The 24,463-nt window shown below is 39.7% G+C and overlaps 1 protein-coding gene across 1 annotated transcript; it reads right to left on the bottom strand.

The window, feature by feature from the left end:
• Positions 1–3,484: 3,484 nt before the first annotated feature.
• On the bottom strand, positions 3,485–24,381 carry LOC127359811 (nardilysin). Its single transcript, XM_051393979.1, has 32 exons — positions 24,317–24,381; positions 23,446–23,704; positions 22,661–22,904; positions 21,793–21,874; positions 20,798–20,951; positions 20,204–20,277; positions 19,926–20,021; positions 19,609–19,731; positions 17,993–18,050; positions 17,287–17,360; positions 16,770–16,839; positions 16,413–16,490; positions 15,106–15,226; positions 13,533–13,591; positions 13,160–13,214; positions 12,967–13,071; positions 12,370–12,493; positions 11,971–12,057; positions 9,895–10,014; positions 9,718–9,769; positions 9,169–9,319; positions 8,371–8,498; positions 8,032–8,194; positions 7,794–7,825; positions 7,383–7,521; positions 7,246–7,293; positions 7,104–7,156; positions 6,150–6,233; positions 5,822–5,912; positions 5,425–5,541; positions 4,497–4,586; positions 3,485–4,404 (listed from the first exon to the last, which is right to left on the bottom strand). Exons 2-32 carry the CDS (start codon positions 23,667–23,669, stop codon positions 4,180–4,182), a joined length of 3,321 nt encoding a protein of 1,106 aa, XP_051249939.1. The 5' UTR covers positions 23,670–23,704; positions 24,317–24,381; the 3' UTR covers positions 3,485–4,179.
• Between the last annotated feature and the right edge of the window lie 82 nt (positions 24,382–24,463).

The following is a 24,463-nucleotide window of genomic DNA, read 5'->3' on the forward strand; positions in this document are numbered from 1 at the left end:
TCCTGTGTGGGATACCGTGTATGTATCTATATGTTCTGTGTCTTTTGTGTCTTTGTTGATGTCCTGAGCACACTGAAGCAAATCCCTAGCAACTTGCACCGAGTTGTATGGCAATAAAGTATTGAATCTTGAAGTGAACACTGCAAAAATATTTTATTATTATTACTTTGTATAATTCATTCAAAATTGAATGCAACTTGTTGCATTAAGAATAAATCACGCTGTTTGGAGGATAAATGTGAAGTCATCGCATTGCACATCTGCATGGTCTGCATCTTTATGACTAAAAACAAGGAAGTGATTGGTGACCTGTGGCTAAGCATTTTGTGCATGAACTACAATGATTGGTCAAATTTGCAGAACATTGTGCAGAATTCCTTCAACATTCCAGCTTCCTGGAGGAACTGCCCACTGACTTTGACTTCCTTCTAGTGCCACCATGGGTTTGAGGAGATGTGTGATTTTAAGTGAAATGTCTCAACAAATATTGCACTGGATTATCATAAAAAGTGGTTCAAACATTCATGTTCCCCACAGGATAAACTGTGGTAACATTGGTTATTCCCTAACCTTTAGCGCTAATTAGCAAAACTAGGCTAGTGGACATGGTAAACTAATGCTAAACATTAGCATGTTGAATTGTCATTGTGAGCAGGCTGACTTTAGAATTTAGCTCAGTGCTCACAGAGCCACTAGCATTTGCATTCGGAAAAGCAGGAAGGGCAATCTCATCTGCATGCAACATATTATTTGTGGCTGCAGTTTTCTAAAGGAAACCTTTTTACTAAAAAGGTGAATGTTAAGTATTTCTGAAAAGAGAAGGTGGTCAAAATGTCCCACTGTTAGCTCAAGATGAACTACGAAGTCTTTTATTGCCAGTGACAGGCAAAAATTGTCTGCAACAACCCAGTGAAGTAAGGTGACAAGGAGAATATAGCTACAGTAAATCATGTTTTACTAGTAAAAACACAAACTGATTTATTTCTCTATAAACCCATTTTTATATAGCAGCTCTAGAAGGAGGACTAAACTAATGGAAACATCAGATAAAAAAAGGCTTTTACTCTGAAGTAACTAAATTGAAGATATTAGGCTGAATGCCATGTGCCATTACATAAGGTTTAAAAGAGCTCTTCAACACTCTTCCAAAGGCCAAATAGGCTTCAACAGTGTTTTCATAAACAGCCAAAACAAGTCAAGTGCCTCCTATGACCTCTGAGCCTGCCAGATTGAAACATCACTAAACCTGTGTGGAGTGCAGAGTGTGAAAAAAGATTTTCAGTCTTCAAATAGCTGCAGGCATTTCCTGGATTGTGGTACCCAGAGTTCAGTGTGTAAAGGGAGTGCAATGAAGACGGAAGCTTTGTCTCTGTTCCTAGGTAGTAGTTCATATTCACAGAATCCATTTTCCCATCAAAGCTGCAGTATCTTTGGTTTTGGTGTCCTATCCCTAATATCCTGCATTCTCCACAGAGGAGATTAAGGCCGCTGATCAACCAGGGAGGCACAGCTCAGATCACAATAAAATGAAAGCTAATTAGATGTGTTTGTCACCAGCAAGAAATGCTCTGTGGGACTGTGCAGCACTGCAAGTTGCTACCATATACCCAGAACTTGTCAAGTGAATTCCACATTGTATCATTAAGGAGTGTTAACACCACCGTCTATCCCACAGGTAGATTTTTTACTTCTTTTTAGCTGGACTTTCTCTTATGTTTCTCTAAATCTTGTACTGCGTTAATGCTGAAAAGCCCATTTTAAGCCCAGTTCTCTTCTTGTATTTTTTACTGTGCACTACTTCCCTACAGTATACCCACACAGTAACAAAAGAACTGCATCTTTCATTACTTCCAGGTTTGACACCCTGAAGCAGACTTCTTTAAAAAAGGACCAGTGTGTAGGATTTAGTGACATCTAGTGGTGTAGTTGCTGATTGCAATGCCCTCACCTCACCCTCCCATTCCAAGCATTTAGGTGAAACTACGGTGGCCACGAAAAACGTGTTTGATTTGTCCGTTCTGGGCTACTCACATGGCGGTTCAGCATGTTGGACTCTGTTGAAGGTGACCAGCTCTCATTCTAAGGAAACAAAAACAAAGATTATAAGGTGATACACTAATGAAAACATACCTATGAATATTATGTTTAATTTCTGCCAATAGATCCTCCTAAATGTTACACACTGGACCTATAAAAGTATGTATTATCGGCTAAATTTACTTAAAGTATCAAAAGTAAAAGTAATTAATATTACCTCTGCATTAAAGTGTATGTTGCATTTTATTGCTGTAGTGGTTTAAAATTGAGCTAATTTAACTGCTTTACTTTGGTAGTGTAATCTAGAGCAATGTATCATGTTATGTTTGTAGTGTCCTGTGAGGACCATGCATCTCTAAAAAGTCATGTTTTCAGCTTTGTGACAAGCCTTTTTCAGCTAATCCCAAGGGGGGTTTAAATAGTTTATTTAGCTTAATGAGTAGGATAATATTCTCAACCCATAAAGGGACACTTAATCCTTCAGTTTATCAGAAAAAATCTAATTTAGAAATCACCAAATTTGGAGATAAATGGTTTTCACTGTACAGAAAATACAAGTACTACTCTAATTAAGTACAAGGTACTTAGTTACATTCCACCACTGCATATAGTGTACACAAAAAGCTTGTACCTTTAATTTGGAAAAGCTGCTTTGCCACCCATCATATAGGTAGCACGGTTATCATCATACGTGTGGCTACTGCAGGTGAAGACGTTGCTACAGTACGAGGCTTCCCTGTGGGCATATTAGTCAATTCTGTTAACACGCTCTGCTGTGCTGGGCTCCGGATTAGTTTTTAATTACATTCAATAGTGCTGAGTGTCACCAGCCATGAGCCCAACACAATATCGCCTGCGACAACCTTTTCCTCAGGGAAGAGAAGGTAGAGTCTGTGAGTAATGTATAATTTACACATAAATTAAACCTGTGTGAATTAAAGAGCTGACGCCATACTGAGTGCCCAGCATGCAAACACTTCTTACATCGTTGTTTGTCATATCAATAGTGTGAATGTCAAAGTAATGTTAACAAACCTAAATACACTGAATTTTAGTCTTAATATTTCACTAGTGTACTTTTACTGTGAAGATGAATTAAAAAGGTCCAGTGTGTAACATTTAGGAGGTTCTATCGGGAGAAATTGGAGATAGGTATGTTTTCATTGGTGTATAATAACATTAAAATAAGAATCGTTTTCGTTACCTTAGAATGAGTTGTTTTTATTTACAGACGCAGCGGGTCACCTTCCGTGAAGGCCGCCATGTTGAATCGCCATGTTTCTACAGTAGCCCAGAACTGACAAAACCGCTGGCTCACAGTATGAGCAGTTGTGTTTTCTTCATGTTTCACAGCCATTCTTTTTTCATTCTTCTCCTTTGCTCTTGAAAGTGAAGGCTGACGCAATCAACTTATGATCTGCAACTAAACCCACTAGATGCCACAAAATCCTCCACACTAGTCCTTTAATAGGTTTAAGTCGGTTTTCTGTAGTCAGTACATTGCTTCATTCATTCACTCAACACTCATTGATTTATTTCTTTGCACAGTTCCATGACATGATCCAGGTCAGCTAATAACAGTAGTGCACAGCAGAGCTTGAAATCCAGCTTGCAATCACTCAAATACACACATCTGGAGTTCAAAGGACTCAGCATTTCCGCAGCTTTCACAGTTGATTCATGTTGTCAAATGGCATTAAAACTCAATCTTGGTTCCAACACAAACAGTGGAAAAGACAGGGATTTGGAGTAGTAATAACAGCAGAGCTCAGAGAACCAAATAAATGAGAATTTGATTCAAAGACTCTCACTCAGTGTGGGATAGAGAAATAGATAGAGTGCTCCCACACTCCCAGTGTCTGAGGATAGAAAATAATTGAGTGTGAGAAAGCAGAATAGATTATCAGTTAGCTAAAAGAAAACTCTATCATCACTTCCAGGCTTTTTGCTTATGCACACAGTGTGGGTAAAATCTACATCAGGGCCCCAGAGACAGAATCCAAGTCCAGAGAGCAGCTGAAGCCGTTTCAACCTTCCTTCACCTGCACATGTTAAGTGCCTACGTCTCCAATGATGCAGAGTCCCCGAACGTGGCTCAGTGAGAGGCAAAGCGCAGCCATCTGCCTGTCTCACAGCCTGAGTTTATTCTAGTATCTTGTGGTAGGGGAAGAGGGGCAGGCCTTTAATGAAAGCAGGAATGTCCATGATGGCTATGGAACCCGTCATCTTGGGTGAGGCAGTGAGGAAGGTGAGTTTAGACACCTCGCCGTAGGTAGAGCCACTTGAATCCTCCTCTTTGCCCTTTACTCCTTCTTGTTTTTTACCACCACCCTCCTCATCAATCTCTTCAGCACCAAATCCTACCACCTTTGGGAGACAGGGACACATTTAGTGTGTTACTACATGCAAAAGAAAAATGCCTCAACACACACTCACAAATATATAAGGGCATTGCTTACATGCACGCTGAGTTTGCGGCTGTTTTGTCCTCTATGTTCTTTGAACCAGGAGACCAGCTCGGTCCTGGTCATCTGCTTCAGAGCCTCAATCTAAACACACAGACACACAGATGGTGAAGGAGAAAACACTAAGAGAGCTGAATAACAGGTGTCCTTCCCTAAAAGCTTAAAACAGCAATATAATATACAACAGTTAACAGTTAATCAAACTAACTGTGTGAAAGGAGGAGAAAGTGTTGTAACCGCAGAGATTAATTACCCAACTTTTCAGCCTATTGTTTTTGGTTTTATGGCTCATTTACTGGTTCAATCTCATCACTCTTATCAATCCTTTTTGCAGTAGCAGATAAACCCACTGTGACGCAGCAGATGTTAGACAAAGTTTCTTGCTGGTGGACAAAGTCGAGCATTTAAGATATTTCCCTCAGAAGTTGGTGGAGAACAAAACAAAGCTAAAAAGCAGAGTTCATATTAGACTTATATCCATAAGGTGGGATGGCAATGTTGCCTTATGTCTACTGCATGTGTGTAAATTACATATTTAAAACATGAGAATATGTCAGTGCTGTGTTTATGTTAGCTTGTTTTCAAGCTCTTTTACCCCCTAGTGAACAGAATTCAATTAACAATGACTTAACATACTTAATTTAACATTTGGCAACATTAGGAGTGAAATGTTGTCAAGGTTGTATGTACAATATGTATTTGTACAGCACTTGGAAACCGGATTTAAGTTTGTTTTGTATGGGATGCAGTAGTAATCTAATAGAAACAAACATTAATGATGAGTAAAGGTTTCTGTTGGAATGACTTAAGAGTAAATACCCCAAAAGCACAAAGAGGATATATGTGTGTGTGTGTGTGTGTGTGTGTGTGTGTGTGTGTGTGTGTGTGTGTGTGTGTGTGTGTGTGTGTGTGTTAGCCTCACCTCTCTGTTGAGCCTGTCAAACACATACTGCTGTGTAACCACCTCGGCCCAGTTCCTGTCCACCTCCTCCCCGAGGTGTGTGTCCTCACACTCTTTCAGCTTCACTAAAGCAATCACCTGTACAAAGCACACACATTTAGTACAGAAGGTTTCTACACACTGTTCTGACTACCACACAGTATTTTAGCATTTGAAGTGCAAGAGCAGATCTGAATGTGCGGCTGGGTTTTTTAGGGCTAGGAAATGTGTTATTAATCCTAGTATTAAATATCTGAAGAGCAACTTTTGACATTTCTACAACTTTTGGGTTGTTGTAGCCTTTGCTGTAACATTTCTGGTTTTTCATAAGAATAGGAAACTCACAAATACACAAAATAATACACACACAGACACAGACCTGAGTATTAAAGGCCTCCTCAGTCAGCGAATTGAGCTTCTCCCCAAATGAAGCCAAGAACTCTTCAATCTTTAACTCCACCAGCTCCGTACTGAGAGAGAAAAGTCCATGAGAGGTGAAAGATATATTATAGGCTATAGGGTTTATTTGATTCTTTTAGTCATTTATCAGTTCCTCTCGCTATTTTTCCAGGGCAGGATAGATAAATTGTAGCTTGGGTTTGGGTGAACAGTAAGATAAATTATACCTTACTTTTGGAAAAGCGGTTGAGATAAATCGTATCTTGCTTTTGGGCGGATGAAAGGTTACGATTGTGTTGCAGACTCACTTGAACTTGGTGGCCTGTGTTTCCACGGTGACGGAGAAACCCAGAACGCCTGAGGTGTTTCTGCAGGTGGGGTAGACATGGTACCTGCGGAGGGGGAAAAAGATAAAAAAGATAAAGAGTTGATAAACAGAGACAGATCAAAAGAACTACATGAGAAAATGCATAAATTTTGCCCAACGTTAATGTCCCACCTGGCCTGACTTTCTCTACTTTGAACTCTATAATAAAACTAGTTTGATATTCAATCATAGAGCAGCTAACAGAACAGACTGTTTGAACTGTGGATAAATGTGAAACACATTGTTCCAATGTAACTTAAGAAGTTAAGTACAGGATTAATTATCATAAGCTTGCAAATTTCACGACATGCCCAACAAAAATCCTCCAGTTTCTAAACAAGAAGAGCTCTTGCTTGTTCTTCTGGAAAGTATAATAATAATAATCCACAATAAAGACCAAGACAGAGGATTGTAGACAGAAACAGCTCATTTCAATCCACATATAAGTTGCACATAAAATAACTTGAGTACAGTACAAAATTGTAAAAAAGGGTTTTAAAAGGGGGCAAATGGGACATGGGTTACTGTTACTATATTAGTTATGTTGTCTTGTATATACATGCATAAAGTTAGTTAACTATAAATAATCTATTTATATAGCATTTATTCATACAAAAGATGCAATAAAGATGACAATTCACATCAAATGACTCAATAAATAAGAACATTTAAAACATAGAAAAGGGGATATTTATTTATTTATTACTTTTTAAAGAGACAAAAGAAACAAACAAAGTAAATAAATTACAGTTAATACTTTGGGAAATATAGTAAAAGTTGAATTTGAAAAGTTTTCTATTTAAAGTTTGATGGAAACCTACACTGATTCATATTTTATTTTACCTCAAAAGTCTTAAAAAGAAAAAAATGTTATTGGAAAGATAACTACTCTTACCCCAGAGTTTCTTTGGTCCGGAGGAAGTCAAAGCACGGTTCCTCCATGTGCATCTGAAAGAAAACAACAACAACAACTCAATCAAGCATGGAGGACTGACACAGTGAATGCAGAAAAGTAAACACAATTCTTCAGCACTCACCACCAACAGCTCCATCAGTGTGTGTTCCCTCAAGGCTTTGGGGCCAGACTAGATAAAAACAAAGGGAGAGAAAAATGGAATTGAAATCGTGTTTGTAAATTGGAATGTAGAAAGATGTACTGCAGATGTAGTCGTACCTGGTAGTAAACAGTGACCTCGGAGTTGGCGTCTCCCTTATTGAGTGATTTGACCTTACAGATGTGCTGCTTCAGTGGAAGCTCAACTACTCTGAACATCACTGGCACCTCTGCTGGCAGCTTGGAGAACTGCAACTTTCTGCCACGGGGAAAAAAAAAAGAGGACAGGGTGGAAGGAAGGAAAGAGAAGAGAGAACAAAATAGGTCAGGAGGTGAGGAGGAGAGGAAGACAGAAAAGTTTGAAAGAAGGGAATAAAAGAAAAAGCACACGAGAAGAAGGTTAAAGGGGAATCATGGATTGAACAACTGAAGCAAATGCTAATTATTGTGTATGGCGGCAAACAAATCCATTTGATTGTATAGTATTGGTGTTCTCATTAGAGAGTGCATTCAGTGTAATAGCTGACTTACTCTGTCACATACTGCAGGAACAGTTTTGACTCCTGTGGAGAAAATACAATAAAGTATAATGAACAGGTAGAGATAAGAGAGACAGAGAGTGACGGGAGGAAATCAGAAAAAACATGTCAAGTACACTCCGAATCAGTGGATGCAAGCACAGAAATGAACATTAACAGATTCATTAGCTAATCAGCTAATTTTTTATTGTTAATCAAGCCACTTGTCTGTCTACTGCCTGTCCACTCACAGCGCTGCTGAAGTTGCCCTGAACCAGTCCCTCAGCGTACAGCTCGGCCCTGAAACTCTGGCTGAACTCCATCAGCTCATTGATGTTCAGACCTGCTGTCAGAGCCTGATACTTCTCCACCATGGACCAGCGAGAGTGCTCCAGGATCAGCAAACGCACATCCCTGAGAAAGAGCAGAAGGTGGAAAGAGGGGGAAAAAAAGAGGGCAACAAGAGCAGGTTTTTCCATTTAGGGCTGTCACACAATATCACCACTAGAAGGCATCATAAACTTGAAGATGAGTCACAGAGTAAGATGGAAATGTCAGAGAAAAGAAAAGACAGAGGGTAAACAACTCACTTGCCGAGTTTCTCAGGTTTAATGAGGATGTTGAAGTAGGTTTTCTTGAGCTGCTCTGCAAACATGCTGAAGACATCAGGGGAGGCGGCAAAATCAGCCAGGTGGTCAATGATCACGTGGAACAGCAGCTAAAGAGAGATGAGGAGTGACAGACAGATAAACAGACAGAATCACCATTATTATCATTGCATGAAGACAATGCACACATCTGTGTGGGTTTATGTCTAGATTAAATATGAGCATATGCTTCATGACTTTATGTCCATGTAGTTTGTCAATTTTTATACCGATTGTTTAAAAGTGGTTGAAAGTAGCAAGAGCAGTTGTATATCAATCTTTTATGAAAGGAATAGTTTGACATTTTAGGAACTAAATACCAGATGAGGTGCATATCCTCCACCCAAAACATACAGTATTTCCTATCAAGGGAAAGGGTCTATTAAGATGCTATGAAGCTTTAATTAATGATTTATTACCATTAATAAATATGTTATTTAACACTTATAGGCTAAGATAAAGTATGCCTTATTAGAAAGTTGTACCAAATAGTTATTTTAGCTATCTAAAAACATTTATATATGACATTATTATGTTAGTTAGTTATTACATTACTATATTATTTCTATACATATCGTATATATAATAGCACAGGGAGAAAAGTCTATACATTAATAGGCTTTATCTTATACATATACGGTTCTGTGGTGCACATTAAGGATATGTACTGTATTTTGAGAAATACCATTTAATAATCAGTGTGGTTTTATGCACGTAACCGTATCCGACACATTCACTCACAGGCAGTTTGTGGTTAAATCCTTTGACCTTGATGACCAGGCCGTGTTCACCGGCTACCAGTTTATACTCCAGCTGGGCCACCTCAGCCTCATAGGCTGGCCCTGCAAGGTTGTGGCCTAGGATGTTGACCAGCAGGTCAAACATGACCACACTGAAGGGGAAGGGAACAAAAAAATAAGGGAGGAAAGTGAAATAAAGATAGGGAGGGAGAAGTTGAGGAGAGGTGGTGAGAAGGACGAGAGGGAGAAATATTAATATTCAAGGCGGTGAAAGAGACAGGCAAGATAAAAAAGGAAGGAGAAGGCAAGAAATAAGAGCAAGAGTGAGGAAGGAAAGGGAATGGATAAAAGAGGAAATGGAAGGAGGGAAGGACAGAAAAGGGAAGTAGAGGATTGAAGTGATGAAAAGGACAAGGAAATTGGATTGTAGGAACAAGGAGAGAGAGAACAAATAAAAAAAAGAGGAGGGAGGAAAAGAAAGAGATGTTAATCAGTGTTGCATCAAAAAACAAACAAGTTTTCATAAGGTCATATCTGAGCCTGAACTCACTTCTTAGCAGACTGCTGGATTACAGGAGAGATTACGTGGAATCTGATGTAGGCTGCAGCAGGAAGAAGGACAAATGAGTGTCAACACCTCCCTAATGATATTAAAAGTCTTTATAGAAACATCTTGCATGCTAAATGAATCACACAGTACACACACACACCCACACACACATTTTACCTTTAGGGATTTTGAATTTGTTGTCCTTCTTGTACCACAGGCAGCCCCTGTCGCTGTCGGCTATCCGGACAGGGAACTCGGTGTCTGGGCAGTCAGAGGGCTTCAGGGTGAAGTCAGTGGCTGAGCAAATGCACATAAACAATAAGACATCATAATTCTGGTCGGTACAATCTCATAAATAATGTGTGAGTTTCAACAATTCAATATGTCCAGTTTGGGATAAACATGCAGGTAGTTGTCAAAACTGTAAAAGATGTCGCCCCCCCAATAAATGATTCAGTAACCCTTGGGCCAATAAGTAAAGACGCATCGTCTCTCCACAGTTTCTCAGAATCGGCAATGTGGTGCTGTAGCTTTCCAAAATTTATAAACAGAGAAGAAATCCCAAAATGCATCAGCCCTTAAAGTTCGGACCAGAGGAGCCTTGTTTGCCACGTTTGAGTTAAAATCTTGACCTTTCTTTAATGTACTCCAATCAGTGCAATCTGCAAAGGTAACTGGATTTATGTAATATGGTGAAGGATTTAGGGCTATCAATATGATAGCAATTGTTTTTCTAGACGACATTTTAGCCACCGGCATATTACAGGAGCTGGTTCTGTGAAAGGTAATGACAGAGTATGCTGCTAGAAACCATGAATGTCACTTACATCATCTGTGGGCTGGTAATTATTTCTAAAGCATGAGTGCACTGACTTTACGCATCAAAATCTATTTATAGGTGCTACTGCATATGTGCCATTTGTGGCTTCAGAGGAAGATGCATAAAATCTGATAAACTGTCTCAAGTGATGTCACTTGAGACAGAGTCAGTTGGGGCAGAAGACTACACTGATTTCCAGATTTAAGCTGATCGGGATGGTGCCTTAAAACAAGTTCCCCAACCGCATAAAAATGCAAAAACTATTTACTTGGATAAATGAATCTCACAAGCATCTTCACAAAGGAAAAAAAGCTTAATAATAATAAACAAATACCTCTTCAAAGGCCGACACAGACCATATAAATAAATTAAGTCTACAATAAGTCTGGGGAGGATTAGAATGAAATTGGTGTGCCAATTTCCCACCTCTCTTAAGCCCCAAAGAAAGGCCAATTGTCACACCCTGATTGGCCATGAGGGTAATGCTGCTCTCCATTATTATATAGGAGAAAGACCCCACAGGTCCCCCTGTTGGGACTTTAAAACAGGTGATCTGAATAACCCTCCAATTAACTCAGAGGAATATCGACATTCAACTAAAACGAACTGGGAAAAGAAAAAAAATGTGTCTAGACTACGAGTTTGAAAATGAGAAGTGTGGACTTTGCAAGTCTGATGCTGTTAATATTAGAAGTGCAATGCTAAATCGGTGGGGTACCTATGTAGTAATATATACCTGTAATTTTTAATACAGACAGTTTTAAATGTTTCTGAATGTTGATTAGGTAACACTTTTACAATAAGAAAAGCACTTATACAAATGAAATCAGTTCAGCTGTAGATGAGCAAAGACAAAATCACCTACTACTGTTTCTTTCACTGAATGAGTTGGCCGATGTTAACAGGTGATCTGTCAGGTTAGCAAAATCCTTTATTGTCAAACTGTGAAATGAGCTAAGGAAACAATGCAAACCGTTTCTCTAGATACTGTTTCCCTAGTGACAGAAGCATCAGGGAATTCACTGAAAAGCAGCAAGTAACTGGGGCTGTAATTACTACTGGGGTGGGTGTGTGACCTGGACGGGATTAAAACCACAGACCAGGATATATAATATTGAAATCACTCCTCCTCTTCTAGAGAAATAAACCATGCATTGAATTAAGATATTTGAGCTAAAATTATAACACTTCCATTAGATCAGTGACAAAGAAGGGAGTGTTACAGATGACAGAATGCATTGACTAAAAAACACTGTTCTTCCAACACTGGTCAATATATCTGATTACTGTATTTGTTGGACAGATGAATGGAGAGCAAAAGTACAAACTGCTGGAGCAAGTCTCGCTCACGGCCATCTTATTGGACACATTTCAGATACTTGCAGCACTTTTTTGCCCACAGTGCAAAACAAAGTGCGAGTTCATTCACCCACCGATGAACTTGTTTTCAGCAGGAAGGTGGAGGTCACCACTCAGCTCCAGGTTTCCTGTCCACCGCTCCTTCCACTCCTGCTCGATGTCTGTGTGAAAGGAAAACAAACTATTATAAAACAAAAAAAGTATTTGCAGATTCATGTTTTCGAATTGACAGATTATTACAACAGAATGAAATATATATATTTTTTGTATTTAAATACTGTTTCAACACTATTGTTCACCATCTAAAAAGACAGAGATAAATGCTGTCATTTCTACGGCTGGCTGCCTGCATTATATCAGGCTGAATATCACCACACAAGGGGAAAAAAAGACAATGTATTCACTGAATGCCTACATTGCAGGAAGGAGCTGTTACACTGACAGCACACAAACACACACACACAGAAACGCACCCTCAATACTGTATTGTGTGCCAAACCACTTCTCCCTGAGGGGACACTGGCCCTCATGTTCTGGTGACAACAGCATCAGGTTGGCTTTCTCAGGGGTGAGGAGGGACAAAGCTGCACTGATCACCTACACACACACACACACACACACACACACACACACACACACACACACACACACACACACACAAAAGTCAACTTTTCTGCAAAGAGAAGAGAGTTGTTGTTTTTTTTCTTTGTTCTAAATTACTTGTTTATGTGACAACAATTTCAGCTGTCACTCAAAATAAGAGGCAGCTAAACTGAACAGAAGTTACTGTCATCACAGAAAATATGCAAAGCCACAATTAGACTGTAACGTTTGATGCACAATAATATCCGCCAATCAAAGACTGCACCAGCAACTCTAGCAAATATATTTCTGGCATATAAAAAGGTGTTAGATATAAAATCCTTCACATATCATACATAGAAAATGTCTATATTTTTCCCACTTTTGGGTGACCCGTTTCATTAACATCTTTATCTAAAAAAAGGAAATATAGGATTTTAGAATAAAACACTGAACTGGTTCACTCCCAGAACTACTGAACTACTTACTTCTGGGTTGAACTCAAACATCAGCTGATCTCCTGTCAGGAAGTCGTCTTTAGGGAACAGCTGCATGTTCTCGCAGATGTCCTCAACGTACTCTATAGGGTCAATCTGACAAAGACGGAATCATTCGCACTCATTAAAAACCCAGTATTCAATCGCATCTAATGCAGCAGCACATGAATATTTGGATTCTTACTTGCTCCTGGTAGTGAAACTCGTTCGCTTCAATCTTCTGAATCTCCTCATATATTCTGAAGGCATGAACAAACAGACTGAAATATTACCTTTACTTATCCCAGGCAGACGCCCAGATGTCACAACATCTACACTCCTTAACACGAATAAGGGAATATAACAAAAACAAAAATAATGAAGCTATAAATATATAAATCAACAAACAAACAACCAAAGCACATTAATATGTCAATACCTAGAATAATTCAGTATTAACTACCTCTACAATTTAGCCAGACAGAATATAGAAGCTCTGTTTGAATAAAAAAAAAAAAAAAACATAGGTTTTTTTTTTTGTACATCATTGTTGTGTTTGTGTGTGTGACTGGCAGTGCCTTTTCTGTGGTCCAAGGGTCTGCAGCATCTTCAGGTACTGGAACACCAGGTGAGTAACCTGTGAAAGAACACAGACACACATAAATTAAATGTCCTTTAGCTTTAATGGAACAGTACCACCTTCATTTTGCTGGTAAAATTACTGTAAAATGCCTCTTTTTCAACATTAATGATGGGGTTTAGGGTGAAACGTACTGTTAAGGTTTATAAACCATAACAATTACATTAATGCAGGCTGCCAATCTTGTTGACTGTGTTTGTTGATTACAGTCATTAGAACAAGCTATGACAATCATTTGAAAAAGGTGTCTTCATTTAAATACTAAACAGGAATTAATGTGTGTCTTTTCTCGCCCCCTTGAGAGATTCAAACATGTAAATGAAAATGTCACCTCCGCCTTTGTGAATAAAGAGTAATAATTATTAACTGTGAACAACAGCGTCCTCAGGCCCGACCAATCTGTTTGTCAGAGGAGAATACAGGAAGAGCAGTATGACATAATAATTGCTATGAGTGCAATAAGTGCATGTCACAGAGTATAGACAACTTTGTACAGACATGAGAGTGGTATAAATCTTCTCATTTAACTCTTGGCAAGAAGTGTCAACCTTTTTAAAATGCTAAAAGCTTTACAAATACAAAAAATATAAAGTAATTAATAAAATCTTCAAACTTTTCCTTTAAGGTATTTTTCGTTTTTTATCGTATCTTTTATGTTTATGGTATTTTGTGTACTTTCTTTCCCATAGCAATATCTTTATTAATATTGACAAATAACTTCCAGCAACAAAGAAGCAAATATGTCCTCATCCAGTAGGAGAAAAAAATATCAAAGCCACATAAAAAAAAGGTTCCCATATTGTTATATTACCTCGCCTGCCACATTCATCACATTACTTTGGACAGTGTGTATTTTAATGTTCCCACGTGAGCCTCAGCAATGCCACAAATCTCCACCTAACAAAATAATAAAAGTATGCCACTTCCTTGGCGTACTGTGCATGCCACACTTGACTGCGTTTTGTGCCTTGCACTCCAAGTCACTAAACTAGTGCCAAAACAACTCCTAGTTCATCTTCTCTGAATGAAAGAGAGGGTGATGAAGTAGCCTTGATCACAGTAAACAACATCCTCAAGGCTGTTGCAGCATTTATACAGCAGTTATCAATGCAAGTTTGTTGACTTGAAACATTTTTCCATGAAGCACTTCAGATTAGATAGTCCTCCTGATCGCCGACTGCCAAGCATTGTCATAGCAACTGATAACACACTTCCTTGAAATTAGCTGTTTGAACACAAGGCCCAGAAGCCAGCCAACAGGGTACCTCTAACTTACACTGCTGCCAGTCTCTGCTGAACAGAGACTAAAGTATGTCAACATTCACTATCTGCACAATACATTCTCTAAGATCTGACAACAAATGATTTGGATGATCAAGATCAACATGTAAATCGCTGTTCCTTTTTGCCTGATTTTCTCTGCTGAGGCCAGAGTCACAGTCTTTCCATGTCTGCAGAGCGCCAAAGAATGATAAAGAGAAGACGAGTAAAACGTGATGGCTCTTCTTTACCTGGTAGAAGTTTTGGAAGCCTTCATCAGTGAGGGTGATAGAGATGGAGAAGATAGAATATGTGGTGTTTTGGTCAAAGCCAGTTTCACTGTTTCCTCCAAACAAAGCCAGAGCCCAGCACCTGCAGACACACACACACACACACACACACACTAAGTGTTGAAATATGTGCAAGGCAGTAAGTAGGTAATATGTCACTTCATGTTTCTTGATTGCAGACAAAGCGTTGTGGTCCCTTTGAGGCAGTGAGCACAGCTTTAAAAACGGCAGAATAAAGAAATAACATGTATCACTCGGTTATGTGTCCTGCCTTGTGTGCAGCTTTTCATTCATTTAAAAATGAAAAACAACTTGCAGAGATTTGAAACTTTCTTGAGCTAGGTAATCCATCACAGCGAAACATCATGTCTTCTTTTATCTGCATGAAGAAATGTTCTAGCGGTATTATGATGCACTGAAAGGCAAAGGTTGGTTTCAAAAGTCTGCACTGCATTACCAAACAAGTAGAAATGATGCGGACTGTGATGGATGACACCAAGCGAGTTTTAAATCTCTGAAAGTTTTCCTACTGCACGGAAATGAACTGGAACCAGTGGTGGGAAAAAAATGCATGAAATAAAGTACTGTGTACTTTTTATAAACAGCCTGCAGTGATGTAGATCAACATCTTTATTCTGTTGTATAGTAAATGCCCTAAAACCTGCATAAATGCTGGTATGGGCCTTTAAACTTTAAGGCATCTGATCACTACTATTCAAAACAGTAACATCCCCCAATTTCACTGAAGGGGAACAATGGCCCAATTTCAAACCAGCCTCTCAAGCCCTCGAGGTCGTGATTGTCTGAACTCAATAAAAACAAACTCTCTACTGCCTCAGCAGTTTGTTTCGACTGGGAATTGAGACGGAGTACACTCAAATTTCACTGTTGTCATTTATCAACAATTGAAACAGCACACACAGTAAACAGGCATATTCTATCAAATGCTCCAAGTGGTGCTGACTATTGGAACTATTGGATGAGCTCTTGGTACTATGGGACTACAGAGGGTTTGGCGAATCACTTTGCCACTTAGCAACAAGAGGCTAAAATGCTCTTGTACAGCCACATCCAGGGATGAGAATGTATGAATCACATCGTCAAGTGGGCTGGCAAAGTGTATATATTGAAGATTGGGCACCAACACTCAGGGCTCGCTCAGAGCTTGAAAAAGCTCATGTATACCCTGCAAATTGAAGACCTTTTAATTGGGTTTTGGAGTGCCCCTCAAATCAGAAAAACAAACAGACACAGGCAATAACACTCACTTCTTCCTGAGCACTGAAAGGATGCTTCCTGTGCCTTCGTGGCCAATCAGCCAAGAGATGTAGTGGAGAGGCTTCACTCTGAAAAGAGGAGGGAAGAACATGAAAAGGAGAAACAAAAAACATTAACGCAATCCCTCTACAATCAGGGGGAAAGCATGGTATCTTCTGGCTGGTCTAATTCTATGTTTATATGAAGAGGCACCACTGTGGGGAAAGAAGACAGGGAAATGGGAAAAAGAGAAACAAACATATTGGATGCAATTTCTTCAAAGTCAGGGGACAGCATGGTCTGTTATATATCATTCTGCATTTATGTGTGCTGTACCATTTAATGTATATCTACTGTATGTAGCTCACCTGTAGTATTTCTCCTGAGGAGGGAGGGCCCAAGTGATATTCAGAGCATGAACCTTCCCAACAGGGACGACTGCAAACACACAGACACAAGGTCAGAGAAACAGCATGATAGAAAAATAACTCAACTTCTGCTTATCACTGCTGGCTTTGTTTTTTCTAAATCTTTTTGGCTTGTGATCCAATAGACCAAAGCTTTTAGACTCATCTCAGTAGTTTGCATATGTTCACACGTTGTAAGTTCAAGTTCAACCAAGAAAAAATTGTTTATCTCAGATTACTCTATTTGAATGCTTTATATAGGCCAGAAGAGGTAAAATTGTAGGAATGCATAAGAACAAAGTTGTGAAAAGATTAGAAGGAGGTCTGCAAAAGTAAAAATAAATTCTGCTTTACTATCCTTTAAAACAATCTCCTGACCCCTCAGATTTATTCCGAGGTTGGGAACTGCTGCTCTACAGAACCAGAGTGTATCGGATGTGTTCAGTATTCAGAGATGCGCAGTAGGATTGATCAGTACCTCTGTAGAGCTTGTTAAAGGCTGGTGTGTCAAAGGGATCCAGCATATCAGAGAAATCTGCCTTGGGAAGATCACTGTAGGCACAAAAACAGAATTACCAGAAGAAAAAATGATACTGTATCCATTAAACAACCACAGTATCGTCTTAAATAAACCAGACTGCTTTTTTCATAACAGCAGTAAGTTGTAATGTAATTGTGCTGACTTTTATAAAGGAGATAATTGAAAAATATCACCTTGTTTCTGCCAGGCGTTACTCTAAAATATCAACTTTTCATATGTTTTTAGCTTGATGAAAATTAAATAGTAAATCTAAAGGAATGAGAGAAATTTGATCAACCAATACAGGATCATGTAGTCCTTGAATTTAAATGAAAGCATTCAAAACTGGAGGTTATGTGGTTTTCACATCATAGTGATATGAATGTTGATACTCTGCCGCAGTGACTCTTAAAGCAAACAGAAGTGTAGTTCTCTAAAAGAAACACTTATTCACCTCTACTTTAGAGGGGAATTATGTCTTTTAGGTGTATGATGTTAAATAAAATAAAAAAAAAAACTCTGAGATGAAGAGAGGTAAAAAGAGCTGAGAAAGAGACGGAGGGAGGCTTGACATTTACATTTGAGCAAAGTCTGAAAGGATATTCAGAATCTATATCACACGCACCTCATCACAGTGACTGAGAGCCACTTCTCCAATACTCACTTGTTAGGCACCTTGCTGAAGATCTCTCTCACCCACTCCTCCAGAGTGTCCAGCTTCTCTAAAGGACAGACCGAGTGAAGGAGGATAAATTAGAGTTTGAGTGCGTCTCAGTAATTCTGGCTGAAAACTCATAATTCTGGGTTTAGTGTCAGCCTGAGCATATAAGCTTGTTTCATGTTTTATGGTCAGCATTTTTCTGCAATAACCATTCAATGCATTACATAACATTCTGTAAGTCTATATTATAGGTTCATTCTAACAGGGGCCCTCTTTCCCATCAAGGATTCAAATTACACACAGAAAAAGATGCTTGCATATTTTTAAATGTAACTATTCATAATTTCATCTCATTGATAAACACCTGTCTGTTTACTGAGCACTCTCCTACAGTACGTGTATCGATACCAACAGTATCAATAGTATCAACATAAAGTTCGGATCCTTGTCACATAAGGTCAAGTTATCGACACATACACACTCTTCTTTGTGCAAACATTCTTTGCTTGAAGAAAAACACTCCTGCCCCGCGCGCAGCACGAGATCAGATCGTAATTGAATGCTCACAGCATGATGGAAAAAGGCCAGTTATTGAATTTATTCTTTAATAAAATAATGTGACGCAGTGAAACTTTTCTGCCCTGTTTGTTCGGCTATGCTGTAAATGGAAGAAGAAGCTGCTCAAGGTGAGTTTTTCTACCTACTTGTGTCAATTGGATGTGCTATTGAAACGCACTCGCCATTACCTCAAGTTTCACAAAATCAACCAGGACTGAAATCTTAAAAAATCTGGATGCAGTGTGTAACATTTAGAATGATCCATTGGCAGAAATAGAATATAGTATAATAGTAATAATAAATTAGTGTGTTTCCGTTATCTTAAAATAAGATGTTTTTATCTACAGAGGGAGCGGGTCCTCTTCTACGGAGGCCGCCATGTTGAATTCATAAGGTGATAATATGTCAACATTGTGTTTACCTTGACGTAACCCCAATAAATTCATTTTAAAGTTGCATTTCCATTAAAATGGGGATGATCATAGTTAAATCTCATGTCAAGAGACAACTTTATCAGTCTTCCTATTTCCTTATTAGTAGTTAAATCTCGTAATTTTCCAGGTGAACTGCTGGTACTATATAAACTTAGTTTTTAATGGATCCAGAAATCCTCATAACACCTTTCCATTACTGGATTTTCTAGTTGAAGAAGTTAAGTAACACTGGAGGTTTCATCAGGAATACAGAATGCAACAGCTGTTTCATAAGGATGACTCTTCTCAGCAGAAATGTCAACACTAGTCATCATTTTACAGTTAATTAGCTGTGCAATATTTGTGAAACCCTGAAAAAATGTTAGATATTTTGTATCTGAATTTGTTTTGAGAAATATTGCAATTTGAGCTGATTCAGAAATAATTAACCGCAGCTGGCTGAACATGGATGAAGTGAATCCTTATTAGAGCTGCGACTAATGATTGTTTTAACTGTCCATTAATCTACAGATTGTTTTTCCAATTAACCAATTCATTTGTTGTATGATATTATAGAAATCAATTACATTTCTGTTAGTCTAATAGACTGACTCTTGATGTACAATAAATGGAATAGATTTTCCTGACCTTTTGATTGCACAGCCAGAGTCATGTAGTGGGCAGAGTAGTATTTCTTCCAGAAGGCACGCAGTCGCTTATAGACATTGATCTTCTTCTGCTTTGGCTCCTGCTTCAGAGTCTGGGCATTCCCTAGTGTTGTCACAAGTGAGCAATCAATTCAACAGAACTCTAAAAACACTGTAGAAAATGGTTTACAAATGCAGGAATATCAGCAAGAAAAGGAGACTTGGCATCTGTCTCAGCACTCCTGTTTGTTATTGCTGAACATACCCTAAGGAGGCCCTGTGTGTATTGTGTCCCAGCGGTTGTGTTTACCAACTCACCCCAGCAGAACTTGCCCATAGGGTGTCCAGGTTTGGCCAAACTGCCAAACAACATCTCCTTCCTGTGGGAGTCTGACGGCTTAGCCAGCTGGTACTCTGAAGGACAGAAGGAGGAACAGAAAAACTTGAGATGGCAGAAAAGAAAAGACTGCGATCAATGGTGTGCGAAAGAGCTGCATGAGCAGCAATGCGGCTGATGAAAAGTTTACCTCCAAGTAAAACACTTAAAATATAACTTCTCAGCAAGTAAGTGATGCACAGAGGCAATCGAGACTCACCGCTGTCAACGGCCTCCACTTCCCTATCAATGGCGTCTCGTATCATCAGGGGGCAGATGAAGAACTGAGCCCACCTAAGAGGATGACAGGACAGACACAGACAGACTATAATCAGGGGCCACATACCAGCCGGGGAGAAAGGACACAGGTCAGACAGAGACAATCAGATGTAGACTGATACACACCACAGACTGGCGCAACTGCAGAATGGTGATAAGAGCTTGTAATGTTTGTCTGAGTCTGTACAAATCAGGAGTCAATGTTACACCATATCCTGTGACCCAAACATAAACAGAACTTTCAGCAGGTTTGCCACCGTTAACATTTCCATACTAATTCATCAGATACTTTATTTTGATATTGATATTGGCAAAAATGCTTCCCTCATGGTATACAGACCAGGACGCGTCTTGCCACAAAGTGTCCAAAGAGCTATCATCTTTTAACATGCCTTATGTTTTTTTGAGTTTGTTCTCTCCTTTGCTTATTCCTGTGTTTTGTGTTTATCTGAGAATCATCCGCTGCTTCACAAGAAGTCCACTTCTTAAGAGCGACTGCACCAAAAACAAAAAAAGACCTCTGATCCTTCCACACCTGTCAAGAGCTTCTTTGAAGCTTTTCCTCTGGACGTCAAACTGGAAGATGGTCCTCTCGCAGTCGGTGGAGGCATTGTCGCTCCCACCATGCTTCTTGAGGAAAGCATCAAAGCCGTTTTCTGAGGGGTACTTCTCGCTTCCCATGAACACCACTGGGACACAACGGAAGGAGAAGAGAGGAAAACCAGTTGTAAATCAAAAAATAAAGAGGAATACAAAGAGGAAATTCACAACAGCTACTAGGTGATGCGCCTTGCATTTGTGGTTTTCTTTTATGTGGACAGCACACAGTGTGGTATTATATTTCCTGCTGCACTGCCATCGAATTTGATAGCAGATAAAGCTGTAATAGATATCTCTTAATGTTGCTTTTAACATTTGGTGATAGTTCTCATGACAGTCTGTAAGAATGAGTAAGGCTTTCTTTTCAAACGGACCATTTGGGAACAATGTTCAACAATCATATCGGTAGTGGAGACAGATATAACAATTTCTCTGCTGACAGCTGCATCACTAGACCAGAATGCAATTCGGAAGATATGTTGCATTTCAAGAGAAGAGAGCAACTCCTGCTTTTTTTGGACTTGAAAAAACCTTAATGCAACAAGTTCTTGCCTGTTCCTTCTTTGTTGCCTCTCTGAGGGTATTTTGGGAAATGTCAGAAATTATTAATTGAAGTAGAAGTCAAAACAGGTTAAGGAAAAGAGGGTACACTAAATCATTTAAAATAGCAAAATAACTCCAGGAATGCATTAAATATGGTTACTGAGTTTTTCCTTGCCCAAAAAGAGTCTAAGGATAGAGGGTGTGTTATGTTGTACAAAATTGTAACTTTGGGCTATATAAATAAAACTGGCATGACTTGACTTGATAAGAGATAAAAAAGAAAAAGAAAGAAAAAGAGTATCTATGGGAGAATTAACGCTTGACCAAGCAAAGATGAAAATTTCCTCTTCAAAGAAAAGACTCGACCCTCTCTGGTTGAATACTCACTGTGCTCCAGAAAGTGAGCGAGGCCGGGGAGGTCACTGGGGTCGCTGAAGCTGCCCACTCCAACACACAGTGCTGCTGCCGACTGACACACACAGGATATCAGGTCATGTTTGAGTCAGGCAATTCATTTAAAAAGATGAGTCTGGTGATATTTTTTATGCTTTTCTTAAGAAAAGACCAAAACCAATAGCTTATTCCTCTGTGACATGAACCTTCAATGCTGCACTGGGTGACACGTTCCTTCCTTACTATGAACACTGTGGTTTATCTTGAGTCAGTCCTACACACGCCCTCCTGCTGCTGTAAGTACTCAAACCAAATCTGCAGCTGAAAATAGTCCCTAAAAGACTCTATTTACACCAGTTTAGGTACTGTTTGCTAAAAACTAAGCGTTTCAGCGAGTTCAGCGTTTTTAGAGAATGATTAACTTGCTTAACAATGAAATTATATATTTATAACTGAGTTTGTAAGATTGGAAATAGAGCTGAGGGGTGCAGACAGGAGAGGAAAATCATAAAGTGTTGAGACTAACCAATTAAAAAAGGTCCAATGTGTAACATTTGGTCCAGCAGAAATGGAATATAACATTCACAGGTATGTTTTCATTAGTTAAATCATTTTGTTCAGTAACTTCACCGCTATAGGCCACTAAATCCTACACAATGGTCATTTAATTGTTTTGTTTTTGGACAATAAGAAAACTAGAATATTTCCTGCATTATTAAGTAGCTTGAGCCCTGTTTGCATGGAAGTTTAAAGGTACAGGTGTGGTTAAAAAGTGTATGTATTTAACAGTAATATACTTAGTTTCCAGTTTGTGCTGACAACCCTTATGCATAAATAATAACTGTCTCGTCACTCCTGGTACCTGTTTCTCTGCATTTCCTTTCTTCTTTTTCCCCTCATTGTCATCCTCTTCATCAACACCATAATCATCGTCGTCGTCTTCCTCAGACCCGTCCTCTGAATCACCTCCAGATTCATCATCCTCCTCCTCCTCCTCCTCCTCTTCACCCTCATCTTCTCCGTCCGAGTCCTCGTCTCCGGACGCCGATGGGCCGCTGTAGTCTGAGATGAGCAGAGCTCGCAGCCCGTTGTCTAGCACAACGTACCTGGAGAGAGTAAAGTCAAAAGGTGAAACAGCACAGAGAGTTTGTTGTTTCATTGAGTTTTACAGCTTTCATTGTTTTTTTTTCTTATTTTGAACAGGCTGTTAAATCAAATGTCTTTTTGCAGACTACATCTCACACCCCTTTGAGACTCTCTTGTTCTATGCTTTTTCACGGCAAATTTCTTTGTGCGTGCCCCACAGAGGCCCGAGGCACTGATGTGTGCTTATAGCATGAAATCGTCCCATCAAACTACAATAATACTGTACTGATCCAGCTGGAAGAGAGGCTCGATATCACTTCTCGAATCTGGGTTAGTGGATCTGGGTCATTTTCACGCTCATGAATATAAGAAAATAGTATTCTCACACGCGTATCACTGCACGACACATACAATCATATTAATAACTTGAGAGTAAAGTACAAAATAGAGGAGATAAATCATGCAGGGCAACAGTGCAATGCATAATTGAAATACTCAGGAGAGTGGCTAGCATGAAAGCTTGAATATGGATTTAACTTGTGCAGAAGAGGTGTGCTTTACCTGTACTGTTTGGGGTCACTGGGGGACTTGATTATCTCGCTGTCTCCAGCATTGCCCTCTCCTCCACCTCCTCCTCCTCCTCCTCCTCCTGCGTCCCCCGCAGCCCGGCTCTCCTCCCGGGACACTGGGGCTGCATCTTCTGCTGAGGCTCCTGCTTGGACCGAGTCTGAGGAGTCACACGTCGGGGCGTTTCTGGATTTGTTAGTCTGCGGCATCTTCGGCATCTTCGGCAGAGATGATGAGACTTTGGCACTGCGGGCTGACAGCAAGGCGCGACCATAAACAACAGGACAGCTCGCTGTCACCGGTAATTTACTCCTCAGCACGGCAACACACCGTGTCAGCCTGAACACAGCTATGATGAAGACCCTCCCTGACAGACCAGTATTGTAGAAAAAAAAAAATAGACAACACAGACTAACCAAGACTCTGTGTGTGGAAGAGGCCTATAGGTTTGAACCTGGTCACACACAGACACCAGCCAGCGCCCACAATACAGCTATTCACACAGGCTGTCTGGTGGTTTCGCCCTATTCAGCTGGATGTCAGCTAAAATACGACCCAGCCAGACGACCCCAACCTAAAACCTGGACCTCTCCTTTACACAGCAACACTCAAACAACCTAAAAAAAACCCCCAAAAACAAACCAAGAACTGACAACAGTATCCTTAACATATACAGGGGAAATAAACGCATAAAATGAGTGCTACGGGCTACAAGAAGAATTTAATGTCAACAAACAACAACAGATATTCTTTAAAAACTAAACGAGCTTTAGCGGGTTCGGCTCGTGGTCTGTTTCGAGGCGAAGCCGAACCGAAACTTTAACAAGTACTTCAAGAAGCCGGTGCGACAAGAATGTATCCATACCTTCCTCCCTGCTGACAGCACAAGGGCCTCAACATATGAGAATGCGAGCGTCTCCCCAACAAGGAGCGCTGTGATTGGCTGAGAGGATTCGGCCGCTTCATCATGCCGCCCGCTGATTGGCTGTAACGTCGAATGGGGGCGTGGCTT

Source organism: Dicentrarchus labrax, unplaced genomic scaffold (genome assembly GCF_905237075.1).
Source record: "Dicentrarchus labrax unplaced genomic scaffold, dlabrax2021, whole genome shotgun sequence".
NCBI classification, from domain to species: Eukaryota; Metazoa; Chordata; class Actinopteri; family Moronidae; genus Dicentrarchus; species Dicentrarchus labrax.